This window comes from Budorcas taxicolor, chromosome 11 (genome assembly GCF_023091745.1).
Source record: "Budorcas taxicolor isolate Tak-1 chromosome 11, Takin1.1, whole genome shotgun sequence".
In the NCBI taxonomy this organism is placed as follows: Eukaryota; Metazoa; Chordata; class Mammalia; order Artiodactyla; family Bovidae; genus Budorcas; species Budorcas taxicolor.
In genome coordinates, this window is record NC_068920.1 from 84,396,983 (window position 1) to 84,410,377 (window position 13,395).

The 13,395-nt window shown below is 36.7% G+C and overlaps 1 protein-coding gene across 1 annotated transcript in view; it reads left to right on the plus strand.

The window, feature by feature from the left end:
* Positions 1-13,395, plus strand: part of EML4 (EMAP like 4) — a 145,992-nt gene that overhangs the window by 62,759 nt on the left and 69,838 nt on the right. Inside the window, exon 2 of the mRNA XM_052647931.1 lies at positions 1,217-1,399. Coding sequence (XP_052503891.1) covers positions 1,217-1,399 — 183 coding nt within the window. The remainder of the gene's footprint in view (positions 1-1,216; positions 1,400-13,395) is intronic.

Below are 13,395 nucleotides of genomic sequence, written 5' to 3' on the forward strand. Positions count from 1 at the left end.
TTGTGTGCAGGCTTCTCACTGTGGTGGCTTCTCTTGTCACAGAGCACAGGCTGTAGGGCACACGGACTTCAGTAGCTCTGGCACGTGGGCTCAGTAGTTGTGGCTCACAGGCTCTGGACCACAGGCTCGGTAGTTGTGGCACAAAGGCTTAGTTCCTCCACAACATGTGGGGTCTTCCTGAATCAGGAGTTGAACCAGTGTCTCCTGCATTGGTAGGTGGCTTCTTTATCACTGAGCCACCAGGGAAGCCCCCGTTGTTGCTGTTTTTAACTCAGACTTTGAGTTAAATTGTCTGCGTAAGATGTCTGGCACGTTATCTCAGTATGAGAAAAATGGCACACTGTGGCTTAGCGTGTGCTGGAGCTAGAGGATGGCTCACCCAGTGTATATCACTCAGGTCAGGCCAGTCAGCTGTGAGAACCTCATTTCTTCCATTAAGTTTTCTGGTTATAGTGAATTAGCCATTAGCAAATGATCTTTTATACATTTGGATTCAGATTAACCCAACAAGTAGTATACTCTAAAGTTACACAGCTCTGAAAGTAGTTTGTAATTGCTGTATTACAGCTGAACATTATTTTGTTGTTGTTGTTGTTACATACCTAAGGGAGATATTAGCTATGTGCTTTATAGAAACTATACCTTTTTTTTTTTTAAAGAGTTTGAGCAGCAAAAAGTATGTTACTAATTACGTAGCTATGCTTGGGGGAGGAGGTTGGGAGCATAATAATAAAGACAGAAAGTAAAGAACGGTTTCTGGTCATTGATGCTGAAGGTGAGAGGTTCCCAATTTGATACAAAAAGCAAAACTGAAGTGATTTGAACTCCTTATTTTCATAGATAATTATGATAATGATATAATAAGTAAAAAGGATGCTTTGAATAGTTTGCAGTTATGCAAGTTTCTAGATGTCTACAAAGTGGTATATTTAGGGAACATTTTGGTGAAAAAGTTATTAAGGTGATGGTGTAATAAACAACTCGACCATGAGAAAATCTTTCATAGTTTTAATTACACGTCAGCTATATTAACTTTTTTGTTTTAAATTAGTTCAAGTAGCTATGAAAATCGTAAAGATTTAATCTGTGTAAAAATTATATTCAGTTTTTCTCATCTTTTATAAGAGTTCTCTAGTATACATTTTCTTATACATCATTAAATTGTTCCTTAAGCAGTTTACTTTAAAAAATATTCCATATTTTCTTATTTTTATAGATGATAGTATTTCTGCTGCAAGTACTTCTGATGTTCAGGATCGCCTCTCAGCCCTTGAGTTACGAGTTCAACAGCAAGAAGATGAAATCACAGTGCTAAAGGCAGCTTTGGCTGATGTTTTGAGGCGTCTTGCCATCTCTGAAGATCATGTAGCCTCAGTGAAAAAATCAGTCCCAAGTAAAGGTAATTTAAGTGTGTTGTAAAGTAGGGAGAATTTTGCTTTTCACAACATTTTCTTTGAAATAATATATTAAATGTATTTTATCAATGACATTAAGATTGGGAATATAAAACAATAGTTTCTCTTTGGGGTTACCTATGACTAGAGTTTATTTTCCATTTCCTTTTTCTTTATTCCCAAGAAATTCTGAAAGTTTATTATTTTAAATTGGGAATTTTTGTGTAATGCCACTAATTGTACTTACTGGCTTTTGTATCATACTGTTTGTGTGAATTTAGCGTCTTTCAACTGCATAACAAATTTACTTAGAGCACAAACAGAATCATCTGTTTCCCATAGACTTCACATTGTATGTTGAATATAGCAGATAGGCACTCATCCTGTTAAAATGAACCCTCTTATCATTACAGAAATGATTTACACCATTATAGTAGTTCATATAGCTTCACGCTAAGCCTTCTGTGGTCATTAGTCAGCAAAGTCTTGAAAAATTTAATTTAAACTCTGAAATTTATTGCCAACCCCAGTTCAATGGAAATTTCAACTTCCAGACTTTGGGAATTTTCAGAGGTTGAAATAAACAGTTATCGGGACCTCGTTGCTCTGAGTTTGGAGCAGATGTCATGTGCCCTTTCTCTTCTTCCAGCTACCCAGAAGGAATTTTAAATTCTTTCACATAATTGAACAATCAAACACATCATTTCAAATGTCTCACTGACTTCTTGGTAGAGTAGATGGACTTGTTGCAAGAAGGGGAAGCTCTTCCAGGGCCCGAAAGTGGGCTCTTGGCTAACACTCAGAAATGAATTGTCTGAGGAGACCCACATGCTGTCAGAGCAAGAGGTTTTATTGGGAAAGGGCACCCTGCCAGAGAACAGTCGTGTAAGAGAACCCAGAAGAACTGCTCTTCCACATGGCTCACAGTCTTGAGTTTTATGGTGGTGGGATTAGTTCCGGGTTGTCTTTAGCCAGTCATTTGACTCAGAGTCCTTCCTGGACTTGTTCAGCCAAGATGGATGCCATCGAGAAGGATTCTGGGAGGTAGTCGGACATGCGGTGTCACTTTTTAACCTTTCCTGAACTCTCCCTGTTGGTGGTGGCTTATTAGTTCTGTGTTCCTTACCAGGACCACCTGTGGTAAAACAGCTCATGCAAATGGTTACTATGGTGCCAGGCCAGGGTGGGCGGTTTCAGTCGGTGTGCTTCCCCTAACAGACATAGGCATAATTATCCCCATTTGGCAACAGAGAAAGGAGATTCATCACCTTACCTCTACTGTAATATGTCAATGCAAATGATTAATCAGATGAGTCTTACATAACTCCTAGATTTTTAGTAAGTGATTAGTTAGCTAGAATATGAGGAGCAGATTTGGAAGGAAGATTATGAATTCAGTTTCTGAATGTTGAATTTGAGGTACATATGGTGTATAGATAGATATATATTGATAGTGCTCATGCTAGTCCTGGCTAGCAATAAAAATTTGGGAATGTTCAGCTTATGGATGAACATTTCTATGTTGAAGTCATAGAGGATGTAAAAAAGAAAGTAGCTCAGGATAGTTTTTTGGGGAGCTCCAGTATTTCAGCATAGCAAAGAAAGAGTGATTCATGTTGCCAGCTGCTACAAAGAGGTCAAGTAGAACAAGGACTGAGAGGTGACCGTTGGATTTGATATTTCTGAGAATGTTAGAAAACCTCTCCAAAAGAAATTTTAATAGAGTGATAGGATTACAAATCTAATTGCACTATTTGAGAAACAAGAATTGAAGAGAATTGTGAAATCAAGAGCTGCAGCTATAGCCAGCTACTCTTTTCAAAAATATTTGCCTGAGAAGGGAAGACAGTAGTCACTAGAAGGATGCTAAATCAAAGACCAGCTTTAATTTTAATTTTTTAAGATGTTATAGACTTGAGCAGAAAAATATGTCGAGACCAGAAAGGCAGCAGAGAGAAAGATGATGTTGGTGGGGGAGGGGTAGTGGTAATTGTGGCAGGTTTCCTGGGAGTTTGAGAAAGGATGTTAAAGGCAGATTAAGAGCTGTTAGTGTTAGATGGAGTAAAGACTACTGCTGAGATAAGCTGGGAAGAGATAAAATTCAGTGGAGATTGATGTACGTTCACAGTTGTCATTGCTGGAAGTTTCATCCCTTATCACTTTCTCCTCAAGAGAGTCGCTCAGCTGTGGACTGGAACCCACCAGGCTTCTCTATCCGTGGGGTTTTCCAGGCAAGAATATTGGAGTGGGTTGCCATTTCCTTCTCGTGAAGTCCTTTAAGAAACTAAGACAGCTTCTGGGTGGTGGACTGAGAAAAGGAAGTAAATGTTTGGGATGGTTAGAGAGTAGAGAATGGAAGGCCACAGAAAGAAGTGCTCAGGGACCCTGGTGTGAAACTTCAAGGGAGAGGCATTCATTCTGCCTGGTTTTCTGATTTACATTCTTATACCTCCCACCCTCCAGCACTCCGGGGCTTTGTGTAGAGAGTTAGATAACATGCCATTAATACATTTGTCTTACTAACCACCATTAGATAAATATGTCAGTGGTATAGGATAAGGGGCCCATGTTTGACAAAAGACTTGATTGAAGCCACTCTGGTTGTTATAAATGGGTTTTTTATTTTTTGAGAACCAACTTTGAGGACTGTCAAGATCACGCCAGGGGAAAAAAATTTATTTGGTTATAAATTGATTTTTGTAAGAGGATTCTGAAGTATTAATTTACAGGAAAGGTAAACCTGTGCATAATGAGAGAAGAACAAGTTTCTCTTCTATACTGAATATGTGTATCCTCAGCTTCTGGCTCTATTAAATCCTGTAAGTGACATAGTATTTGGTCATTACCCACAGCATTTTTAAAAACTTATTTTATATAGTTTGTATTAGCCTACAATCTTTAAAAAATTTTATTATGCTAAAACTGATACATTTTAATCTTGTTTTGAGGAAAAATTAAAGTGTTTTCTCCCATTGTTTATTTACTAAGGTATTTTAGTAAACAAAAATTTATAGAGAAATTTAAAGAAAAAAATTTAAAGACTGCTCTTTTTTAAATTTGGCATGTAGATGATATTTTATATGACACATAAGTTACTTAGCATCTACTTGTTTCAGTTTCATGAAATACAAATACAATAGCTATAGTCCCTATCCCCAGGAATATATTTTTGTAAATGGTCCTTTTCTAACTGTCCTTCATTATTTCTTTGTATCTAAATTGAATTTAGGATCAGCTTTGTTACAGTCTCCTCTTCAGTGGAGATTTATCCAGTTCTGGAACCATCTGCAGTTTCTACATTGGAACTTTTCCTTCCACATAGTACTGATTATTATTTCTTATTAATAACTTTATTAACTAGAGAGATAATAAGTTCCTTTCCATTAATTCTACGTCTTAAGTTTACTTTGACTGCCATTCTTACAATATGTTGATATGGTTTACTTTTTGAAATGGAGTCCACTAGTGAATATTCTTTAACTTACTTTGTTACCTTAAACACAGACTTTGAGTTGCTGGCTATAAAATGGATTGATGGGGGAGGAAGGATTACATAATAATTTGGGGAAATATTAATTAAGAAATGAGCATAATTCATTAAAAATTTATTACCATTTCCCATTAGTGAAAAAATTTGCCTGACCATTTGTTTTCTAATATTGATATTAAAAATCAAGAGAAATACATCAAGTTTTGTTAATTTTATTTGCAATTCTGAGCAACTTTATCTCAAAATTTATATATATTATAGTATAGAAAGTAATTGACAAATATTAAGTGAATATTTGATGTTGTCATTTGTATATAACCTTAAAAAGATCAACTATCAGTTTTGACATAAAACAATTTATTAATACTATAAATATTTGAAATAAACACTTGAAGTGTTTTCTAACAAATGCAAAAGAATTTTGAAAAAGCAGTGAAATTATTTTGCAGGGATTTCGTATTTTTTCTTTCATTAAAAAGTAAATGATTTGAAATTAATGTAATAAGTTAATTATACTGTAATTAAAAAAAAATAGTGAAATCATTCCTGATACTATAGTACAGCTTTATACCTGAAAATTTTTAGTCCCTTGCAAAATGAGGATTTGTAGTGTTCACTTTCATACAAATTACTGCAGGACAGTAATCATCTTCTTAAGATATTTAGACTTACCATCTTCTTAAGATATTTAGAACTTCTAGAGGACTTTTCTTTAGAGGTAAGAGTAAACTGCAATAGATAAGTAGGTAATAAGATTTTATGAGGTTATGATCAGAAGTATAGGTCAACTTCCTTATTGTTGAAGACAACTATTACATACTTTTGCTAGATGGTGGTGATATGGAAACATGACTTGGCTGCAGGTATGGCTAAAACTAAATGTGTATGCTAATAATTTAATGACATTCTCTGCCACTTCATAGTAGTATTGCCATTCAGTTAATGCCAGAATCAGAAACACACCTAACTAGGCATTTCAATATTTTTAGTTCTGTTCTTTTAGTTTGTCCTCTCCAGTATGCCAGTAGTATTAAAAGCTAAACCTCATTTTTTCTTGAACATATTATGTCAGACACTTAACTGAGGTAGAAAGTTTTCCCAATAGTTTTTAAGGTGGCCAGTCATTTAAATTTCTCATATACCTTCTCTTCTGTTGGAGAATTCTTTCCTTTTGACGACATATGTTCATAATATATACACCAGTTGCAGCTGAATCCTTGCCAAAAAGAAAAAAAAAAATTACCTGTACTTTGGAGCAAAAGAGAAGGCCCAGGGAACACTCTGGCAGTTTTAACTGCCAAGAAGACAAATTATGTCACAGCTGGTGGCTGGGAAACCCATTAAGACCTCTTGGGGTGACCAAATGAATGTAATTTGAGAATATAGCCCAGTGGCAATATGTGAAGACAAGCTGTTAGTACACAATGGTATAGAAGCTCATGAGTCAAATTATCTAAAGGTGGGAAACCGTCATTTTAAACCAGGAAACTGCTGGTAAATCAGAAAAATCAAGCATTATGACTGCTGCTTGAGAAATGAGAGAACCCAGAGGCAAAATAGAAATTTAGAGGATGTCAGTTCTCTAAAAAAAGCATTCCTAATTATGCAGAATCTAGGATAGTATACAGACACAGATCTACATCATTTAGCTTTTACTGTAAATACGTTTGGGAGAAGACAGAGATGGTCATGAGTTTGAAAATGTTATTAATAAGTAAATTCCTTTAATCAGGTTAGGAGGAGTGAGTTTCCTTGGTGGGGCCCTTGAGCTAAAATGATTCATAATTGTGGTAGGGGATGGGAGAGTATCTTATTATTTTGACAACACATCAAAGACTTCTAAGCTGCTCTTTGTATATGAAAATAAACAGGAGGATATTGCCTCAGACAAGGCAGCAATTACCATTTACAGAGCTCCATTTCTCCATGAGAGTCAAATACTCTTTGGTCATTTCTACTCAGAACACCCTTTAAAAAATTAATGGCTAAGAGTTAAGACTAAAGTACACCTTCCTGTGAGACAAGAGAAAAGGGGAAAAGTACAGATAAAATTCCGAAGGGAAGAGATAAAATTTGATAAAGTACATGTAGTCCTCAATCTTTTTAAAGAATGAAACAAAGTTTAATTGACAAATTGAAAAAGGTGGCAGGGAGCTTGAAAGTGTGAAGAGAGTGGAAGAGATGAGTGTGAATTAAAAGTTTCATTATAGACCATCTTTACCCTTCTCCTGATCAAAAATTTTCTCATCCTTTAGGGCCTCAAATGAATTCCTGAAAATGATCTATTTTTGGTATCTTTTTGGAGTTGTTTAAAAATTTTATTATGTGGTTCTGATGGTATATATATATTTGTTGCTCCTGCGAGATTATAAACTATTTGGAGGCAGGGACAGTTTCTTACATAACTAGCTTTGGGGTGACTCACGATAGATGCAAGAATAAGAGAATGTTACAGATGAGGGTAGCAAGATGCATTTCAGATTTGCAACTCTTGCAACAGTCCCTAGTGAGAGTTCAGTGAAATTCATTAATATTTAGGAACTGTTAGGCTAAAGTGTCAGAAAGATCATCTGCTTAGGTTTGTCATCAAGAAATACAAACAATGATGATTAGCATCCTTATGTCACAATAAAGTAAAATAAAGTATAAAATTTATTCATTGTCCTTCAACCCTGGCATTATGATGATTAAAACTAAACTGTAATTAAAACAGAATTAGTACCTTCTTGGTTTATAGGCTTTTAGCCTAATTTCTCTTATTTGAACTGGATTTCTGCTCAGAAATAGGACTACTTTTGTACCTTTGGTTACTAGAGGTCACTGTTGGTTCCAGTCTTCCGGTCTTGCAGGCTAATCTTTGAGAGGCTTGTGGCTCAGACTTTATAATGTCCAAGGCTTGGGGGAAGGGGTGTGTGTGTGTGTGTGTGTATATATATATTTAAACATACGTGTGTGTGTGTAGCTAATGATGCATTTTAGTCATAAATTTGTGTAACTGCAATCATTTTTATACTCCTTTCTTCCAGTTAGGTTCCTAATATTCTAAATTTTAAAGAATACATTTTAGACTCCTCAGCCAAAAAACAGGCCTTCACCCACAGTTCTTTTTGTTTTTTGCCTCTGCTTTACATAACTCGTTGCCTCTACTGTGGGAGATCATTCACCCTTTTATCCAAATACTAAAGATTCCTGGCACTAAGAGTTACTTGAAATTAAACTGTAGGATGGGCAGTGACCATGAAAATCTTTTGGTGTCTTCTTGCTACTTAACGTAAGTATCTGGGGACCTTGATGATTTAGTGCTATTCTCTGCTTAGAATTTTCTTTTCCCCTACTCCCATCTGGTAAATTCCTATCTGTTATCCTGATATAGCTCAAAATGTCACTCTCCATAAGACAGAGTTACTTCTTTCCACTTATTACCTAACCATTACTTCTCCCTGGACTCATATCTTGATTTCATTCTCTAATATAATCTTGAGCAAGTTAATAATCTCTTTAGGCCTTAGTTATTTCATCAGCAAAACTGGAATGATAATAGTATATCCTTTTTAGGATTATAATGAAGATCAAAGGACATAATAATTATAAAACACTTAGGATAACAATATTTAGCAAGTGCTTGATAATTAATACTCTTCTATACCATTTACTGTATTGTATCTCTTTCCTTCATCTTTTCAATGCACCGATCACTATTTTAGGTGCTGGAGATTAAAAAATTTTAAAAAGGCTAAAACTCCTTTGGCCACCTCATGCGAAGAGTTGACTCATTGGAAAAGACCCTGATGCTGGGAGGGATTGGGGGCAGGAGGAGAAGGGGACGACAGAGGATGAGATGGCTGGATGGCATCACTGACTCGATGGATGTGAATCTGAGTGAACTCTGGGAGTTGGTGATGGACAGGGAGGCCTGGTGTGCTGCCATTCATGGGGTCGCAAAGAGTCGGACATGACTGAGCGACTGAACTGACTAAACTGGGAGCATCTAACTGAAACTGGAGTCAAAGATTCCTTGCAGAAGGTGACATCAGCATTCACCTTCCTTTATGATCTTAACATCCACCTACTGGTACCATATCCCCAATTGTTAATCTATATTCTAGACTTGAGCAGTTAAGAATTACCTACTTACTAGATTGTTGTGCTTCTATGTCCCTCAAAATTCATAAATGTAAAATGTCCCCAAGCTGAAATCATTATCTTTTAAGACCTAAATATTTCTTACAGCTTCCTTTTCCTTTCCATTTATGCTGCCTAGCTCTTATTTCAGGTCCACATCATGCTGTGCTTAGACCAGTGCCCTGAAATCTACTCTTCATACAGCCAGCTAGGATGAACTAAGTATTTTTTTCAGCTTAATAGAGATCTTTGATGGTCTCTATTTCCTACAGATAAAATCTCCATAATCTAGCTCCTCCTTACCTCTACCATCTGGACTTTACCATCTGGACTCTGCTTTTCCTTGTCCTACATTCTCACCACATAAAGAGCTTTTTTTCTATCCCACCCCCATGCTGTGCGCACTTACATACCCCACTTTACCTTCTTTCTGTTCCTTTACACACACTGGGAAAAGATCCATGTATGTTATCACCTCTCATTTACCTGGCTGCCTCTTACTGATTCTTTAAGGCTGCTCTGCATTTTTTTCTAGGAAGCCTTTCCTGGGCTCTGTGTCCCTAATCACCCTTACAGAACTGTGTGTCTTTTCTCTGAGCTTGTGTGATGCTCTGTTCATATCATTTTGTTGCTGTACTTACTTTATGTTTTCAGTGCTAGTGTGATTTTCTTGCAAGATTTTAACTCCCTGATGCTCGTGGCTCCCTTATATTCTCTTGTAAACACAAGGCTAGGATAATAATAGTCCTTGAGTAAATATTTGATGGGTAAATGGATAATGAATATATGTAAATGTAGGCAAGCAGAGGTGACTAGTGTATTACAGAGAGAAGGATCATCCAGGAGTAAAGTGCAGAGGAGTAAAAAGTACTTAGTGTGCAAGTTTAAAATAAACAGAAGTATGAGGTGTGAAGTTGGGAGTGTCAAAAATGAGCTTCAACTGGTGAAGAGAGCCCATAGTGAAAGATTTTCTTAGGCCTTGCTAAGGAATTTAGGTTTTATCCTGAGGACACTGGAGAGCCATTAAAGGATTTTAAATTAAGCAATGACAGGTAGATTTACACTAATCCATTAATTCTAAGATGGCTGTATTTCTTGCATTTTAACATCTCTGGAATTGTATCTTACTGTTGATTGTGTCTTAGAGTTCTTACAAGCAGCATTTCTTTCTGGTGCTGTTCATGATAATGGTATATATTACAATTGATGGCATATTAAATTCAAAGATACATAGCATGTTTTAGAAAGATTTCTGACACAGTGTACAGGATGTTTTAAGAACAAGGTCATAACAGTGCTAGAAGGGAGAATAGAGATAAACTGATCATAATCCAGAAGAGAAATTTGAGGCAGTAGTGGTGAAGAATGCATTCATTTAGTCGTTTAGATATGAAGTGTTTTCTAGGATTCAAGCAGAATGCTAAGCATGGTGATACAGACAAGAATCACACAACAAGTAAGAGTTCCAACTAGAGTTGCTGCTGCTGCTGCTAAGTCACTTCAGTCATGTCTGACTCTGTGCGACCCCATAGATGGCAGCCCACCAGGCTCCCCCGTCCCTGGGATTCTCCAGGCAAGAATATTGAAGTGGGTTGCCATTTCTTTCTCCAATGCATGAAAGTGAAAATGAAGTCGCTCAGTCGGGTCCAACCCTCAATGACCCCATAGACTGCAGCCTTCCAGGCTCCTCCGTCCATGGGATTTTCCAGGCAAGAGTACTGGAGTGGGGTGCCATTGCCTTCTCCTAAACTAAAGAGAGTATCCCATTTATACTAACTGGGAGAATGTGTTTGTTTTTCTTTTGGAGATAATTGCTAGCTTGGTGTGTATGAAATACAAAGTCTTCTTTCTCCTTGAGGTAAAAGAACGTGAAGTAGCTTTTCTCTGTTTACATGTTAGTATGAGAAGTTCTAAAATAATTTAAAACAAAATTCAGGGGGCTTCCCTGGCGGTCCAGTGGTTAAGATTTATGACACAAGGGATATGGGTTCAATCTCTGATTGGGGAGATAAAATCTCACATGCCTTGGGGTCACAAAAAACCCCCAAAAAACATAAAACAGAAGCAATATTGTAAAAATTCAATAGACTTAAAAAAAGACAAAATTTTAAAATAAGTATTGATTAGTGGCCTATGTCACTGCTGCACTCGTTTTTCAGAAACAGAACATTAATGTGTAATTCCTTCCTGAAAGACTTAATATCATGTGTTTATTGGCAGGATTCTGATAAAGATATTAAAATAAAATGATTTGTACTTCTATCTGTGATGTAGCTCCAAAAGTTCTCCAGTGTTTTTAATTTTGTTCTTGTTCACTCATGCTTATACAATCAACCAGATTCAATGAGAGTTCAGGTTAGGCTAAAGATTTGTCATTTTCAACATAGAGTACTTGATAATTTTCAGTCATATAGTATGTTTTCTGAGACCTACCATCTTATTCATATCAGCATCTTCATTTTTCTATTTTTCATTTATTTTACATAATAAAGATAAAATAACTAGATAATTACAAAGATATTTCAATTTTTTAAATTGTTATTACTCTTTATACTTTATAACTGACTTAGTACTTGGATATCTTTATAGAAAGTGAAAGAAAGTGAAGTCACTCAGTCGTGTCCGACTCTTTGCGACCCCATGGACTGTAGCCTATCAGGCTCCTCCATCCGTGGGATTTTCCAGGCAAGAGTGCTGAAGTCGATTGCCATTTCCTTCTCCAGGGATCTTCCCGACCCAGGAATCAAACCCGGGTCTCCCGCATTGCAGGCAGACACTTTACTGTCTGAGCCACCAGGGAAGCCATGAGCTCCTTTATAGTGCCATGATACCTTTATAGTGAATAATAAAAATGAAGCCATTATATTAACATATATACCTCAAAATGGCCAATACATCATAATATATCTCATCTTTTTGAAGTAAGTATCTAGGATACTTACTTCAAAGGCAACAAGAGAGCCTTCTGAGACTGATCAAAACTGTAAGGTATAACACTGCCATCTAATCATGTGGCCATGAATGGTAATTTCACAGGATACCTTGAAAGTATTTGAAGAATTGAACAGTAAACTGTAGGACTTTGAAACATTGATGATATGTTGATTTTTTTTTTAACATTTTTTATCATAAAATACATAGCATAAAATTTACTACTTTAACCATTTTTAGGTATACAGTTCAGTGGCATTAATTACATGTACATTGGTTGTGTAACCATCACCACCATCCATCTCTAGAACTCTCTTATCTTCCCAAACTGAAGCTGTGCATCCATCTACTCCTTTCCTTGTCCCCCATCCCGATTTTTCTTTTTTTCTAGAAACTACCATTTTGTTTTCTATTTATATGAATTTAACTCCTCCAGGTATCTAGTATAATTGAAATACAACAGTTGCCCTTTTCTTCTTATCTGGCCTATTTCACTTTGAATAATGTCTTCAGGGTTCATCCATGTTATAACATGTTTTACAGTTTCATTTATTAGGCTAACTAATATCCCATTTTATATACCTATATACCATTCATTTATCAATGGGCATTTGGGTCTGTTCAGTTCAGTCACTCAGTCCTGTCCAACTCTGAGAACCTATGGCCTCCCTGTCCATCACCAACTCCCATAGTTTACTCAAACTCATGTCCATTGAGTCGGTGATGCCATCCAACCTTCTCATCCTCTGTTGTCCCCTTCTCCTGCCTTCAATCTTTCCCAGCATCAGGGTCTTTTCAAATGAGTCAGTTCTTTGCATCAGGTGGCCAAAGTGTTTCTAGTTTCAGCTTCAGCATCAGTCCTTCCAATGAATATTCAGGACTGATTTCCTTTAGGATGGATTGATTGGATCATGCAGTCCAAGGGACTCTCAAGAGTCTTCTTCAACACCACAGTTCAAAAGCATCAATTCTTTGGCGCTCAGCTTTCTTTATAATCCAACTCTCACATCCATAAATGACTACTGGGAAAACCATAGCCTTGACTAGATGGACCTTTGTTGGCAAAGTAATGTCTCTGCTTTTCAATATGCTGTCTAGGTTGGTCATAGCTTTTCTTGCAAGGAGCAAGCATCTTTTAATTTCATGGCTGCAGTCACCATCTGCAGTGATTTTGGTGCACCAAAAAATAAAGTCTGCCACCATTTCCCCATCTATTTCCCATGAAGTGATGGAACCAGATGCCATGATCTTCATTTTCTGAGTGTTGAGTTTTAAGCCAACTTTTCCACTCTCCTCTTTCTCCTCTTTCACTTTCAATAACAGGCTTTTTAGGTCTTCTTCACTTTCTGCCACAAGGGTAGTGTCATCTGCATATCTGAGGTTATTGATATTTCTCCCGGTAATCTTGATTCCAGCTTGTGCTTCCTGGGAACCCCCATCCAGCGCAGCATTTCTCAT